Source organism: Ptychodera flava, chromosome 21 (genome assembly GCF_041260155.1).
Source record: "Ptychodera flava strain L36383 chromosome 21, AS_Pfla_20210202, whole genome shotgun sequence".
Classification (NCBI taxonomy): Eukaryota; Metazoa; Hemichordata; class Enteropneusta; family Ptychoderidae; genus Ptychodera; species Ptychodera flava.
This window is the reverse complement of record NC_091948.1, coordinates 3,975,113-3,992,312: the sequence shown is the minus strand read 5'-3', so window position 1 is coordinate 3,992,312 and position 17,200 is coordinate 3,975,113. Positions and strand designations below refer to the sequence as shown.

Genomic DNA, 17,200 nt, shown 5'->3' with positions numbered 1-17,200 from the left:
CTTGTTTGTCTCACCACACATGAAAATGAAAGATTGTGAAATCTTTTGTACTAGATTTCAACAAACCAGGCAGGGTGCTTCTATTTTCTCTTGTACATGGGGCATTAAAAAAATATAGCAAAAAATCAAAACTTTCTCTTGTAATGAAAAAACAATTATTATGATATTGATTATTTTATATTTAGATGTTGAAATATCTGGAGGTAGCAGACAACTATTTTGAAGACATTCTACCCTCAACTGCATTGATCAATGTTTTTCACACATTACATAGAAATATTATAGACATTAATAGATTGATCATTAGTGTGTGGGCCCCTCAAGTTTGTGTTAGCTATACAAAAATACCAGTTGTTTTGCCTGGTGTGTGGCAGTGTTAAGAATTTAGTGACAGTCATTTGGAAATGTCCTTGCTGGTTCCATGTTACCTAATGAAATGGGTGTCCTCAATTATCAATAGAAGTCAACTACCAGAAAGTGTATGCTTTGACATTGTTTCTTATAAAATAAGTCTGAGACAAAACAAGTTTACATCTATGTAGGCTTCAGAAAAATACAATTGTGCACTCAAAGAGGTATAGTACTATACATGCACACAGAAACATGATTACACACACACACACACACACACACACACACACACACACACACACACTCTACTGGTAAATTATATATTCCCACCCCTCATCCACCTCACTTGTTTCGCCTTTTCCCCTTCCAACCTCCTTTTAATATACACTGTACAACCCATCGTGATATGTTATAAAAATGAGCAAGATGAAAAGGAAAATAATTTATTTGACTTTCCTACAGAGATAATCTTACCAAACATTTTTTCATCTCTGTGTCAAGAAATTTTTGGAATGGGAAGTGGTTGATGATAGCAAAAAATGATGAAATTAAAGTCCTGTGTTTGAATAAAATATACTTGAACCATCAGAGTAGCCTACTGTTCTTCTTTCCCGTATACTCCCTATGAGAGTATTGTTATTTAAAAACAGGCTTCATATGTATTACAGCACACTTGCTACTACCATATAATATGGTAACTGTCATAAAACCTGAACTTACAATATTGCTTTTAGAAAAAAAAATACAAAGAGACCAACATAATTATTAAATATATGATTTTATGTAAAAATAAAACTGCAGTTGTTAAAAATATATCTGAAATAGTGACTGAATTTTTTGTCATATGTGGGGAATAATTTATATGCTATGTTCTAGGATGATTACAACAAAAATACTTTTGGAACCTAGAATTTTGAAGTCATGAATATAGATAGCACACAGAGTTTAATTAAAGTTTGAAATGAGCCGGTATTAAACAAAGGTGATGTGTGGAGTTAGCATGGTGTCATAAAGGAGTTGTTGTACCATTGTATCTCTGTCAATATCCCTGTTTGATATACTGATCATAATTTGATGTGTATCTTGTTCAAGCATGTTTTCAGCCCATCCTAGTGTGAACACAAAGAGAAAGCAGTTGTACAATATTCATCAGTGTTAATGGCAAGGCCATTTGGCATCAGACATGAATTCACTGGATATTTTCTTTTTTCAATTCATGTCTTTTATAAGTCAACTAAAATGAAGTCACTTCAGAGAATAAAAATGTCAGGAAGGGAGTGTATATCATAACAGCAACCACAGTAGTTGTCTTTTCTACTCTAGAAAAAGTTCAGCAATCACAATTTCTGAACAAATCCAAGTTATATTCAAATCTTGTGTTGGTGAACACTGATGAAGACATCAAATCATGATCAAACTTGTGTGTGGCCGAACCCTTTGCCCCTCCCCTCTCCCCGCCCCTCAGGAAGTTGACTCTTACCATTGATTTGGTAGTGTGGTTGGCCAAGTGTATATGGAAATAGGGTTGAACAGGGCACTCCTATGCAAGCAGTGTAGGTTAACCAGCATGATGGATCCAAGGCTGATTGTACATAAGTGATAAAATACAAAACTAGGCCTGGATTATCCAGCAGCCTCAAACTTTGATGCTAAAATCAATAGCTATGAAATAATACTCCGATTGTTTCTGAATAGTTTTACCCCGTTTCAGTGGATGCAGGCCTGAAGTGTACGACTTATGAAAACAATGGATCAGTTGTTACACACCATAAATATTCACATGAGTGTTTTAAAACATGATTTCGGACACATAAACAAGCTTTGAAGAAGTATTTGCCTACTTAATAATATGTTACTACCTGGGTTTGTGCTTGCGTACATGAATTTATTTCTGTTTACCAGCCTGAATGAATTTTTTAAAGAAAATGCTGCAATGTGTTTAATTAACGAAAGTGGTAATTGGATGTTTTGTTATGTTAAAAGATGCACCCATACCTTGCTGGTACTTGATCAGTCACTATCAAAATACATGAGAGTGTATTTCCTTTTCGTATTATGTATATGTAGGATATAATTGGAAGGCCAATGAGCTTGGATGGAAATGGCTTTGAGGAGAAAACAAATTCCCGTTTCCCAGATTTATCAAAGCCTGACCAAAGTACTTCTCTTGTTGTTATTATGAATGATAAAACATGGATTCAGGAAAGGTGACTTTCTGTTGGTCATAGAAAGTAACCATATTGTGTAGGCCAGCCGGGAGGCCAGCATCTCTTCCAAGCTGTGGGCAATGTGCATGGGCTGTGAAGCCCTCATGAATATTCATGATCCCTATATGCATATTGATTACTTTCGCCAAAGCTGATGTGTCTGATGACAACACATGGTTAAGCTACCAGTACCAGCAAGTGTCCACAACTGTAGCTGCCTTAAAAGAGACCCAGCCATGCTATTTTTGCTCAGTAGGAAGGTGCAGTAGCTAATGACTGTATAGTGAGGAGTCGTCGGCGGTAAATATAGGATTCTATATTGAGGATTTTTAATTGGTTATTTTTACTCATTTCGTATCTTATTATCAGGGTTCTGAGTCCAGTTTTAGAAAAAGGCAAAAATGTTCTTCCTTTCATGGCTGACCAACCTCTGAGAAGATGTCCGTTGGCTGCATCTTTATAGTTTTTCACTCTGCTCTCTCACCAGCTTTTGATCTGTCCTCGGGTTATGCACTAGAGAGCGACCACTGTTACCAAACAACGTAGCTCCAAGTTAAACACCATACCAGATACTCAACATGGGACGCAAGAAAATTCAAATATCTCGCATCAACGATGAGCGGAATCGACAGGTGGGTGTCCATGTATTTTTGTCAGTGTGTACTTTGATTGAAATAGATTTTTGTTGATTAGTTTTTTATCTGATAGTGATCATGTCATATTTTAAAACTTTATTATTAACAACACTTGGTGGAGTTATACCTAAACTGATCGTGAGTATCAACTTCTTTCCCTCCCACTGTACAATCAGTTCTTGATTACTTTCTCGGTTATCATCTCAACTTTTGCAAGACTTTCTTTTTTATTTTGAAGAGCACAACATGGCACCCATCTGTTCTTTTTATTGAAGATATTTTTTAAAACATGATTACATTTACATCTGTATGATATCACCACCATGACATTTTTATTGGTGTGCTTGTATGTATTTGTGCCCATGCGTGTAAGCCCAAGGGGTGTTGGCATCAGTTTTCAGTTCTGCTAGAATGTCCCACAGGGCCAACGCACAGCGATGGCCATGTTCCTGCCCAGGGGAAAAAGCTGGTGAAGGTTACTGAAGTTCTCCAGTTGTCTCAATGCAGCTCCCTGTTAACTTCAAAAGAATTATGCTGCAGGCCAGCAAAATCATTAATTGACTTTCCAAATTTTTAACCCATGTAACCAAACCCCAGGAAAAACAATGGATGGGATGGGGCATAGGGGCATCTGTATTTGAACAATTCAATTTGTCTGTTCAGAGCAAAGTGAATGTCTATAGTGCCTGTATGTGTTTGTCAATGATAATGACTTGCTGCCAATTCCAGATGTTTATTTACATAGACCTTATGGGGGAGAGTCCTTCCCCTCCTTTCTAGCCTCTTGGCGTGACAAAATGGAATAAAAAATTATGCCATCCGTTCAGGCCTTATAGCAATGGGGTAATTAGAAACTTTATAGAATGAATTACTGTTTGTTTGGATTTGTGTAATGGAAGAACAAAGTAGTTCAATGTAGTTTTATTAGAATGATTACAATACTGGTTGCCCTACAGGAATCAATGAGTCAAGGTTGTACACCTTTGTATCAGAGAATTACGTAATTTTAACACCACTTCATCATCAACAAATGTCGTTCAGTGAGAATGGCGGCATAAATCTTCATGGTTTGAGTTTGAGGAAACTTTTAATGAGTAAACTTTTGAACATTAATTCCTGATTTTAATTAACCCTTTGAGTGCTGTATTTTTTCCCGCCTTAATTTTAGTGCAGCATTTTACCAATGTTTATAAACTTTTCTGTAATTGTTTTGATAATTTTTGAGCAAAAGGACATAACTTTTCATTGATTACGGTTTTTAATCAAAATTTTGGGAAAAATCTGAAAACAAATTGTCTTGATCTTAAAAAATTGTCTGTATTATATTTTATGAAGGCGACAAAAGTTGACTTTGGCACTCATAGAGTTAATTAAACAATGAAACACAAGTAGTTGCATATTAAATTTAGATGTACACAGCTTACCATTAGCATTCTGGCTACCCCTTCATGATTAGTGAGGATATTTAGTCTCTTGAAAATCTTGCACATAGTGGTCAAAGATACACTGATGATTGTTTGGCTACAATGTTTCCAGCACGTGCCTTTATTGCTATAGAATCAATTGGGCTGTACGGTCTAAAACAAGATTTTTACATGTCAATGCACTACACAAGTGCCAACTCTGCCCTCAAATGTGTTCACTCCGAAAACTTTGTGCCACGTGCTAGTCAGTTTTGTGTTTGTAGTCTTCGTTTAATAAGAGTCGGTGTGCTTTCTGTTTCGCTGCGTGGTCCTCATTGAAGTTTGGGCAAACGCTGCAAGAGAGACTGTGGCGGTTATTGTATGCAAATACAAGAGACCTCTTTCAGCGGCAGTTGTAGCATTTAGACTGAACAAATAAAATCGTCAGTGACAATGTATCTTGTATTATGCCAGCACCCGCCTGTGTTTTCATTGGTGTCCTCGCCGTGACTCAACCTAACTGATTGTTCAGAAATGTTCCTTCCAGCACACTACAGCAGCACTTGTCAAAAGAAAACACACTGTCCGTGCTTATCTGCTCCATCTCCCATCTCAAATATCAGCATAAAGCCTGGAAAATGAAAACAGCTTTTCTGCACAATTTCCTTTCAATGCAAGGTGACTCCAGCAGCAGGGTTTCCATTCGACAGTTGTTTCATGCCACATTACCCTTATGTGCCGCATACAATTTAATTGAAATTTTCCTACATGGAAACGGAATATACCGTGACAAAAATTCAGATATTTTGAATGCCACCTCCCGCCAAATGTAAAACAAGTTTGGATATTGTAACTAAAGAATAAGCCCATAAGAAATGCCCACAATCTCAGACAAAGTGCTGATTAAAGTTGAAGAAAATTTGGTGCGGTATAAACCAGATTCATCTCCATTGTCAGCTTCATCAGATTACAAAATGAAAACATCAGTCGACCAACTTAAAATATTCCTATATCGACAATAAGTGTATTCGTGTATCAAGTTTTTTTCCCTATATTGTACATGTGTTCATGATTTAAAAAGGTTTCATATGCATATTCTGATATTTTTTTTACTCATTCACAGGTCACTTTTACAAAGCGGAAGTTTGGTCTCATGAAGAAGGCCTATGAACTGAGTGTCCTGTGTGATTGTGAAATAGCCCTCATTATCTTCAATAGCTCCAACAAGCTCTTTCAGTATGCCAGCACCGACATGGACAAGGTTTTACTCAAATACACAGAGTATAATGAGCCTCATGAAAGCAGAACCAATAGTGACATAATCGAGGTAGGTTCTTACACTTCAGTGAAAAAAAAGAAGGGGAAACCCTCGACCCGAAATGATATTATTCATTCGTGTACAATGACAGAACTTCCCTTGACGGTTGTCCATATGTGTCTATTCGTACTCCAGGGTGTAATTCATTGAGACTGTCTGCTACCAAGTGTTGGAAAGTTGGACAATAGTGTTCCCCTATCAAGGGAAAGAGGTGCTTTTGTTGAGTTGGACAGTATTGATTGCAGCAATTGCTTTGTGTTGTTTGCCAGGAACATAAGAGAAACTCACTCATGTTGCTCCATTGGTTTGCCAACTGCTACCGTGCTGCTGTAGTGTTAGACTCACAGTCGCACAAACAGAGCAAAGTGATCAGAATTCAAAGAGAACAGTCGGTGTAGGTAAAATTGTGACAAAGAGAATCTCTCCTTGCCAATTTCTACGTTTTGTAGCCGGTATAGACTAGTGAGAAGTCCTCTCTATTTTGTCCCGTGTTAAAGTTGTAATATGTAACAATGATTCAAATAGCACGGTTTGGGAGTAGAAATAGGCTTTCTATCATTCCTCTTCACATATCTTTTCAGGAGTTGACTTGATTTAGTGATTGATTTTCCCCTCTCCATAGTGAGGGTCATCTCCAAGTTGGATGAAAGGTCTGGTGTGTGGCCTTCAGTGTCTCCCCCTAGCCTTCTACTATCAGTCATCCACTTATTTTTGGAAACTTTGAAATGACAGGGCAGATGAGACAGCCTGAACCAGTCAGTCATCCAACCTTTACATGTATATTAGCTGTTAACTGTGTGCATGTATCAAATTAACATCATATTAGAAAGTACAATTATCAATTAATTTGCCCTCTTTCATCCTTCCTATTGTTTCATTCCAAATTGAGAAAGTCTTACAAAATCATCATTGATTGAAAATAATTTTTTCTTATAAAAAAAGATGAAAAAATGTTCTGTGGATTTTATTCTACTTTTGTGAAATGTTTCCCAGCAAGTTTTAACATATTAGCTACAGAGAGTGAGTTGAAACTAAAATGCGAAATAATGAAGAGTGATCTCGTGTTGTGTTCTAATTGAGTGCATCATATACGGCAAGTGGGTGTCTGTGCGGAGTTTGTAAATGTTGACGGTACATGTACACGTAGTTTGCCTGGCTTGGCTTGTCTTTGTCATGTAAATGTTTTGTCTGGGTAGAACAATTGCCCTTCTTGTTTTACTGTAGAATGGTGGTTTCTGTTTGCGTGCTGAGGGCTAGCTATGGGTCCCGAGTCTGTTGATGATAGCCATAGACAGCTAGCAATAAAACATTTGTCATATTTTAATCGTCTGAGGCCAATTTCCTTGCTGGAATTTTCCTATGTGTTACCTATGGTTTAAATAAAACATGATCAGTTGAATGCAGTGTTTAATGCTGATGAAATGTTCAATTAAGTATTGGTGTGTTTTACAACAAGGTGGGAAGGAGATTAACCATGCGTGAAAGTGTAAAGTTTCGTCACACCATTCCAGTAGCAATAAATATTTCAGCTCTTGGTTTCCAGTCACTCAAAGTTTCTGAAGATAAAATGTATATATACCGTTGACAAAAGCTTAATATTGTCTTACAAGCAGCATGGAAAGTTTTCACCCTTGGTTCCTTAATGTCCCTGAAAAAGTGAAGTTCCAGCCTACCATGACAATTTTAAAATTGATCATTGATTAAAAGAGGATGGAGTCCCATAGCAGTGCGCGCACACGTAGAGTATTATCCATGGGTGTCTAATTTCCTAATGTTACAAAAGTATGTTGGTACTAATGGTCTATAACTGTTTATGATAAAAGATCATGTAACCCTCCTTTCAAATAAGTCTTTTAATGTCACTTGGACAAACACTTGAGCTTTTATCATTAGAGTGTCCCCTAATCTTACTCAAAAGAAAGTGTAATTAAAATCATGGGACCCTCTTTTTTGTCTCTCCCGTACTTTCTTTGCTGGTCATATCATATTATTCTTTGATACAGTCACAGAAATTATATCTCTTGTATGTTTTTATCGTCCTCACCATCCTTTGAGCATTTCATTGACACTATCTCTTGAATGCGATATAGTGTTGACTTATTGTCTGCAAATTGACTGTGGCTAGGGATATACAGTGGTTTGTTTGACTCATTAGTTTGCAACACATGGATAAATTTGTGAAAGTCTGATTGCTGGCGTCAACAGGTGGTCAGGTGCCTGTGGCAGCCCATCACACCGCCAGTCTGCAAGCCCCATATATCAGATGTGGCCTAGTGCTGTTACCACCTCACTGCTGAACACATTTCCACACTCTTTCACACATGCAAAAGAGCTTAGGTATCAGACTGCAAGACTTGAGCCTCCAGCATATTGTCTTCTCTCTGAAAGCATTTTGTACAAAATCTGGTCGCTTCAGGCAAGCATCCTTCCTGCTTAAAAGTCAACTCCTGTACACGATCTATGGGAAGGTCATATCTGGGCCTTTTCACGTTCTGATAACAAAACCAGTCTCAGGATAGATAATCTACTCTATACTCACACATCTTACGACCAGGCAAAACTCTGCGATTTCCCCCTCTTCTGTCTCAATATATTGCGTCTGGTTATCTTTATGTCATCCTTAATTTGTAAAATATCAAATGAAGCCCTTCTGTTTATCATCACAGAGAGTGACCGCTCATTATACCGGTACATGGTTCTGTGTACGGCCAGATATTGAAAAAAGTAGGCGATACTGAAACACACTGCCTGCTGATGCTGATGCTGATGCTGATACTGAGTATCCTGACATCATGACCTCACATCGTGACCTCACATTACACATGTTCAAAGTGTTCCTGTACAAGGTCTCAAGTGTTTACCTAACTCTTTCACCCAATGGCAGTGTTCATCATTGAACCCTAGGCTGGCAGCTCAATCAGTGGCTGATACCATCTCAAGCCTTTGGTTACGAGTAAAATGGCCTCTTACATTCATGTTATTGTGTCCGCTTGATGTCAACTTGATTTTGTTTCACCAGTAGTACTATCTATGAGACGTGTTCTTGACTGGGTAGAAATGGTGGGGAAATTAAGATCATAAACTTTTGCAAGTACTCTAAAAGTAATTTTGGAGTCCAGCATATGCAAAATGTCAGTTCTCTGTGACAAATTTTTGAGGGCTAGGTCAGCATACTCTCCACCGAAAAAAAAATTCAATTCATCTCTTCATCTCCCTTCTGTCAGTAATTTCATTATGAAGAAGAAAAAAAATTCTGCCCATGTCAACAGGGAGTTGCATTTCTTTTGTTGAAAGGCAGAACCTTTGTGTCAGCTTGTTGGAAATCATAATTAGAGTGCCCTCCATATGATTGACAGTCACAACTCTAAAACAAAGAATGGTCCAATTTAAATATGCAGGTATGAAATACTAGTTAGAGTAGGGTACAATAATACAGAGGATGGTAGAGTGGGGGAAGAGGACAAAAAGTATTGGCAGCACAAGGTTTTGCCTTTCTGCATCATCTGTTTGGGATTTTAACATCGTGTCTTACCAAAGCTCTTCAGTCAAGAACTTGATGAAGCGTTAAATTCAGCACTACCACCGTTGCGTAATTTGTGTCATGTTTAGTCAAATTGTCCTTGAAGTTTTTGGCTGACTTGCCAGCTCCTTTCCAAGTGATCCATCTTTGCTTGTGTCAGTCGGGTCTATTCATCTTGGAATAAGCTTTTCATCTATATTCATATGTGTAAGAGAGCGAGAGGGGAGAGCTGAACCCGTATAGTTAACCAAATGGCCATATGGGAGGTAGATGGTCAGTAATGATGTGGTGATGCCATTGTTTGATATATGTGAGAAAAGATACTGGCTGGCTATTACCAATCTGAAAAGCCTGTAAAATGGTTAATTGAGGATAGGCAAAATAAAATAATCACTCGCAGAAGGTGTATAAAAAATTTTGAAATGAACAATAAAAAAGCATATTGAGGGAGCTGTTATTCATTGATGGGAGACATGTGCCTGAGACGTTTTATTTTCAGAGTGTTAAATTTCAAAATATCAAATATTCAAAAGCCCTGATCTTGCAAGGTAAAATCATACTTCTTTCCTAAATTTCATGTAAACAGCTTGGATGAAAGAAAAGCTAAATCAAATATTTCAGGTTTACAGCCCTACTATGTAGCGGTAATTTGGTTTGTTTGCAGAAAAACAAAGCTGAGGAAATTGTTAAAAATTTTGGTGTATGGTTAGCGGTAATTTTTGTCTTTAAGTAATGAATATCAAAAAAAACTGTTGTATCGATCAAATTGACACTTCACCACAGTAAACTTCCTATTATAACATGATTCCATTGAAGTCGTTTCTATCATAAAAATTGTAAGTGCATGGTGCTTTCTAGTGCAAAATAGGACAGTGGACTGAAATACAAGAATGCCAGATATAAATGTCATAGGATGATGCTGTTTGCTTATTAATAGTTGATAAACCTCTTATCAAGAAAATCCTTCTATGATTATAAGATTAGAGCCACAAGACAAGACAGCTGGAGCCTTCTCAGATGAACTTTTTCTGATAAATGTAGAAGGGATCTCTTTAAGAATCAGGGGAAAAAATTATCGGTAATTAGATGGTTTGGGGTATATCAAAGGTGAAGAAGAAAGGAAGGGCACATCCGCCTGATCAATAATGGAAAACTGGAATTTGAATAGAGGTGACGTAGTCAAGAAAGTAGTACCGGGTACTAGTTGCCAGGAGATATGAAGTTGTGGAGCTAATGCCTTTTGTGATGCTTTTGTTGTACTGGCCCTATAATGCTTGAGAGCAGACTTCCTAAAATAGACTTCCTGTCAAGCGAAAAATAAACCTCCCTGCTAAAAATAGCCAAACTTGAGCCAAAAATAGACTGGGAGCTGTAAGAGGAGATCTTACAAGAGATCAGTAGTGGGGCAAGGATTGGGTAGTGGCCAGGCTGTCATAACATAGAATAGTCGAGGGAAGCCAAGGAAGTGTAATGCAGCCTCTATGCTGATGGGAATCAGATTTTGTTATTGAGAACTGCTGATGGACCACGGCTGTATGCCTAAACAACTTTATAAGGCATCTTTTCTGTCCAGTCTTTTCTGTGCTAAAATATTTAGAATTTTAAATGTTCTAAATTTTGTTATATTCTCTTTGTATTTCTAGAGCCTATAAAAGACAATTTTACTCATTTACAGGAAAGAAAAATGTACACAGGCTGTCTTGTGATGTAAAAATACATTTGAACAGTTTGTGATGCATCATAAACCGTTAACTCAGGATTCAGGTTCAAAAGGAGTCATTTCATTTGACTTTTCCAATGCCATTCTTCAGACTAAAATTCCTTGTAGTAGCAGTAAATTTTCTCAGTAGGAGAGTTTTCAGTGTATTCTTTTGGTATGTCACAATGATGAAGACTTCCACATCCCAATCTAAATATTTGCCAATCATCCAAGGGAATACATGTATGTATTCTGGGTCCAACATTCTTTTTTTCACTCTATACACTTCAATTTTCCAAGAATTTACGAAAAAATAAATGACAAAATGACAGAAAAAGATAAACCTTTTACTTGCTGACTCTGTTACACTTTCACTCATCCTGTTAGCTTCATTGTTACATTTTCATTGCACTGTGTCAATAAACAGAATTTCAACAATCTAAAGGCTATCAGCCATAGTATACCAGTGAGTTGTACACAAAAGAGAGAGGAACTATTCAACCAATGTCTTGCATTACTCTTTCGAAACTTTTGTTCTGTGCTTTAAATCTTAATCATCAACCCGTACTCCTTTAGACATTTCTAATTCACATCTGATCTTTCAATTTTACTAAACCTTAAAAATGACATATTTTGTAAGGCACGTCAGCAATTGTGTTAGCAACTGCATTGTGTTGTATATTGTGTGGAAAAGGTTGCAATTTGAATGCATTGGAACAAATTGTAAACAGTTTCAATTTTCATGTGGGTTTTAAAATATGCAAAAGATTAAGTCATAACAATGGAACACAACAATCTCTTTTGTGTTGATAGCATGGATCTTTGTCTGTCTACAGATTAATGGCCAAGGTTCTTTCAGACTAGCTCATCTCTCACTTAACAGCAACTGTGAGGAGTTAAATTTCATCTATCTCTATGTTCCCTTTTCCACTTTGAACTATTTCAGTCAAGTGTATTGCATACATGAAACATGAAGTATGAATAAGTATGAGCACTCACATCTCTGGATCATGGCAACAAAAGTATTTTATGTGTATATGATGTAGGGGGAGTGAGCTACATGTATCTTATAGTCCCTATGTCAGCGCAGGTCACACAGGTTTTTGTGTTCTTTGACACAGCAATGACTTACATACACAGATGAGCAGTTCTCGGTCATTTCACCACCATGCCTTGGCCCAGGTCTTTGTTACCAATGGTCACTGCCAACCTGTTTGCAGCAAATTGGGATGTATTAGGTCAAATATCAGTGATATGATAGTGTCTTTGATGTGTCCCCATCTAAATTCCAAAGAGGACACATGTTTTCAACTTTTAAACTTTGATCCTACCAGGACTGTCTTAATGATCAATTGAGATGGCACTCTCTCCCAATATCTCATACTCTATCTAATTACAACGGGAAAGGGTATATTTAGAATCTTATTAAATGAACACACAGCTTAGCACGTTTCTTGGAACCACCAATTTCCAGTTCCTCTGGTTCCGCAGGGGAGTCATCGAAACCACCCTACAGGATCGGGAGAAATATCAATATTATCATGCACCGAGATTAGGTTGTAATTAGAAATTTACGTTCGTGTGCCCGGAGGGTGTGATTAGGGATTGTTTTACATGTAAGGTAATTAAGCAGACATGATAGTCGTCCTGGACCCCCTATGTGTGAGATGATCCCCAGTCAGATACCAGTGTGATTAAGTTATCAATCCTAAGCAAAGAATACATCAGTGATAGATTTTTTAATTCTGGATGGAATTTTGCCATTAGGGCTGACTTTTACACTCGTGGTCAGTGCTTGATTGTGCGATCATCACCCTTGGTGGGGATGATTATACCGGTAGGATTGTCATGTTAAGTCTCAGGGAACGGTTGCCAACTTATGAGACCACAAGATGGCCAAGTCTTTGTCGGAAAGTCTTTTTAAGAGAAAGACAATAAAGCTTTTGATGAGTTATTTGATTTAAAAAAGTGTGTCTTCCTATGTCAAGTGTAATTTTATCTCAAAACAAACATGTTCATATGCGGGTACAGAAGCCTATCACACTTTCTGCTGGTGAATAAGTTTATTCATACACGTTTTACTTTTAATGCAATACCTCTCCCCTCCCCCATATGTAGTGTCCGTTTCAAGCTCTCCAAATAATATTAAGGTAGCTTTCTGCCTTTGTTTTGGTATTTTGAGATAAAAACACGATTTTTCTTTTATCCCTGAAAAGTATTCCTATAATATTGATCTTCCTTGTGTGTAGAATATCTTGGTCGTGAAGTTCCTGTTTTGGTGAAATTTTGGAATAAAAAGTATACGAGAGGCACAGGTGTACATTTTGCATTTGAGACTACCGTTAAGTCTTGATTGACAAGGGATTACGCTAAGCAAGCAGCGTCAGAGTATTCACATGCACTTAGACAACATCCGCTGTGAAAATCCCATTAACACCTACCGTTCACTGCGTGGGTCAAGACCATAGAGTGTACCTGGCGAAAGGTGGGTCTTACCGTTTTTCTCATAGGGGTGGCCGCTCCCAAAAGATCATAATTTATCGACACAATCGGACAAGGTCAGACTTATGACATTGTTGACGGTACAATTTCAGATTACAAAAATGGCCCACACACTAAATGTTTTATCTGGGACATTTTTGTGCTTTTGTAAAAGCACCAGGAGTGGTGGATAAGTTTCGTAATGTTAAACATCTTTGAAGAGGCTGTCCCGTATACATAAATGGTACGTTCCACTGGCGGCCTCAGTAACAGCGGGAACACTGAATACCGCAACACACACCCTTCACATCTTCAACATTCAAGCAACATTCGGCCTCTTTCGGCCGAAGTTTCGGCTTCTTTTGGCCCCAAGACATTTCGACACCCCCGTTACGATTTGTTTTTTTCCCTTCAAACTTATAAGTAACTGACAGACCAGTCATATTCATAAGAGTGACCTTTGCGTTCTGACCAGTATGACTTTTACAGTGCCGTTTAGGCGCCGCTTTTCAAACTTTGACAGTGTCGGCGGCTATTGCTATCGAAAATGATATGAAATTCTTTCCTCACGGTTTTTCACCATGTTCTCACAAACTTTAAAGCATGTGAATGCTGACACTATACTTCTCAGTGTTTTGATTTGTAACATTTGGCACGAGTTCCCCCAACCAGGTAGTGCCGAAACGTCTTTGGTCGCGTTGCCTAAACGTCTTGGCGTCGGAAATAGTGTGGCCGAAACGACTTTGCGCCAAAAGGTCTAGAAACCCGACATTGTCCGTTCGATGAGAATACTGAGTGAGTTGAACACTTTATGAATAAAAATGAAATATCAGAAACCGCGGCTCTTGAACTACTTGGGATTAGAAAATACAAGGTGGAAACAAATTGAATGGGCTTCAAGACATCGACAGGAAATTTTCCCAAGGCAAAATACGTAGCAATGCAGAAATCACGCGCCACAAAACAATAGCTGCTTTGGTTTGCAGACGTTTTGGCACAACGGCAGTGAACTGAAATGTCGAAGTCGTTTCAATCCCGCGGTCCCGTTTTTCCTTGTGCCATTTCGTTACCGACCTTGACAAGGTAATACGTCGACTAACAAATGTTCATCGTACACCGGACGAATGTGAATCAAATGATTTTATGGGAATGGACACGACAACATTGTTATCAGTTATCATGGCAGTGGCCAAAATGCTGCAGGACCGAAGACAAATTTCAATATGAATTTGACCGTCACAACGTAATAACGTAATCGCCCTGAGTTTTCATCAACATGTCTCATTGGTCGGTAAACCATTGAATGAGACGCTTACGGGCTAACTACTTGAATACAGTGCAAAACACCATCCTAATCTGCAATTTACATGTAATGAAGACGGGTCTGATATCATATTCGCCTGGAATCGATGGTACTCATCACAGCGTTTGGAGAGCTATTCAGCGCTGGGACTATTCGCCCCATAGACGAGTGTACAGAAGCGAGAAATACGCTTCTGTACACTCGTCTATGGGGCGAATAGTCCCAGCGCTGAATAGCTCTCCAAACGACTGTGTACTCATGTTGGATACGAACGACAGCAGAGAGTTATCTATCTGTGACGTATGACGCTTGACGAGCGGTCTATGGCATGCAACTTGCGCTTGATGAAATTACTAGTACGTACTTTTCTCTATGTTCATGTTTTCTCAACTTCTCTCCTTTGACTTATGCCGCCGACAGGCGATTGGCTCATCTTAGCATAAATGACTCCAGAAACGGTCTTCACCCACAGAAATGCTGTACAGAGTGAGGACGAACTATTGCCTCAGAAATTCTCGTAGTTTGATTAGTGTTAATCGGTTTTCAAGGCGCGTGAAGATCTAAAAAATGGCTGCTTACTAGAATCCTCGGTTACTCTAACCGTAATGGATCACAGCATGGAGCTGTTCTTTTTATCTCCATGATCACAGACACCGCAAATGTACATCCACATACAAACGCAGATATTTTTGTTGTCAGCCAATATTCTTTTCTCTATATCACTCATCGGGCTCGCTTTCATTCCGCAGGAGTCGTTTCCGAGGTCGAATCGAATGCTGCCATAAACTTACACTACAGTGTACGCTTGTCATGGAGGTAATAAGTCCAAACGCTCGTGTAGACGGCATCGAGATGCCGTAGCAGTTCCGACAGTTAGGTCGAACAGTTAATACTCTATTTAAACCTTACAACTAATCAGTCAACAGATTATGCATAATTCCTTCCCTGGCACTCCCCAAGTTTATTTACTCATCAGCTACTGTGTAGATTGCGCTCTAAAAAGAGTACAACGCTCCCAAAATTCACCCATTTTAGCCTCATTTCGACCGTTGACACTGATTTCAATGAGTGAATATACTGTTGAAGTTGAACACTTTGATTTCACTATCTGGTTTTAGTGTTTTGTCGATTGAGTACATTGTTTATTGCCATTCAAAAGGAAAAACCCGAACCAATTTACTAAATCGCCTTTTTCTCAGTTCGGCATTTTGTCACATTGCAGCACACTCAAAAGAGTTTAACTCGAGAACGCGTGAACGGAAGTTCACCAGATTTTCACAGACGTTTGTCAAGTAGGTTGTCTCCAAAACCGTGTCTCAGTTTTTTTATGAAGATTTTTAAAGTCGAGTTATTGCTGCTTAATTAGGCGGCATTGTAAGACTAATCGGTGGATAAACTTTGACTCAACGATGTGAAAAAACTAAGGCCTTTTTCAAAAATCTGAGACACGGTTTTGTAGCCAGTATTCTGAAGACCAATTGCCCGTTAACACCTAAACAATAGCCCCTATCCGCTCAGACTTAAACTTTTTTACGTGAGACCACCCATTTTCTTTACACTTTCACTAAGATCTTCAAAGAAAATCATCGCACACTAATTTTCTCGATAAAACAAAAAAATTCATAGAAATAGCTTTCAGGTGATATATAATACTTGGGTAAAAGTACACATCTTGATGGCAAAATTCACGTTTGAAAATAGGTCGTCGCAAAGGTGGAAAGCTACCTTAAGTGTTTGTATCTCAAAGGGGAAGACTAGCACCAATTTTATCATTATTATTACCGGTACTTCTTTTATCCAAAACACTTGAGTCAAACCAACAAGCTTTGAGAAGGGTGATTAGAAGGTGTTCATAGATGTCAGAGAGCAGTGTTCCTGTGTACTTCATTTCTTCATGTTAAAGGTATGATCATTTCCCGGCGGGGCCAATAAAGTCAAAGACTTTTGAAAAGGGGGTTTTCAGGTGTGGCTTTTACTTGTTCTTGCGGTTTCGTTCTCAGTTTTTCTTTGCTGTTGTTCTGGTTTACAGTCTGGCTGCAACTCAGTAAAGTTGATACAGCCATGATACTGTGATATGGCAACGTGGTACAGTACTCTGTACTGCAAATGTTTCCTTGGCGTTTGTATCTGTGATATCAGCATTCAGAATACGGTTGAGTCAGTACTGTGTGGGTTTTACTGATCATTTCTGCTGCAACCTAAGCCAAGTCCTCAGAAAGTTGGTGATAAACTCTGAAGTCGACAAATGAAACAAAGTCAAAGTTTGCAGCATTTTACAAAATA

At 38.3% G+C, this 17,200-nt stretch overlaps 1 protein-coding gene across 13 annotated transcripts in view; it reads left to right on the top strand.

The window, feature by feature from the left end:
• LOC139121141 (myocyte-specific enhancer factor 2C-like) overlaps nucleotides 1–17,200 on the top strand; it is a 91,262-nt gene that overhangs the window by 62,519 nt on the left and 11,543 nt on the right. For 11 of the 13 annotated variants that reach the window (XM_070685803.1, XM_070685795.1, XM_070685804.1 and 8 more), the window contains 2 exons: nucleotides 3,046–3,190; nucleotides 5,720–5,923. In XM_070685803.1, the coding sequence (XP_070541904.1) occupies nucleotides 3,137–3,190; nucleotides 5,720–5,923 (258 nt within the window). In that variant the 5' untranslated portion in view covers nucleotides 3,046–3,136. Of the gene's footprint in view, nucleotides 1–2,717; nucleotides 2,859–3,045; nucleotides 3,191–5,719; nucleotides 5,924–17,200 lie in introns of those variants that run through there. The other 2 variants (XM_070685807.1, XM_070685800.1) reach the window with 1 other exon arrangement.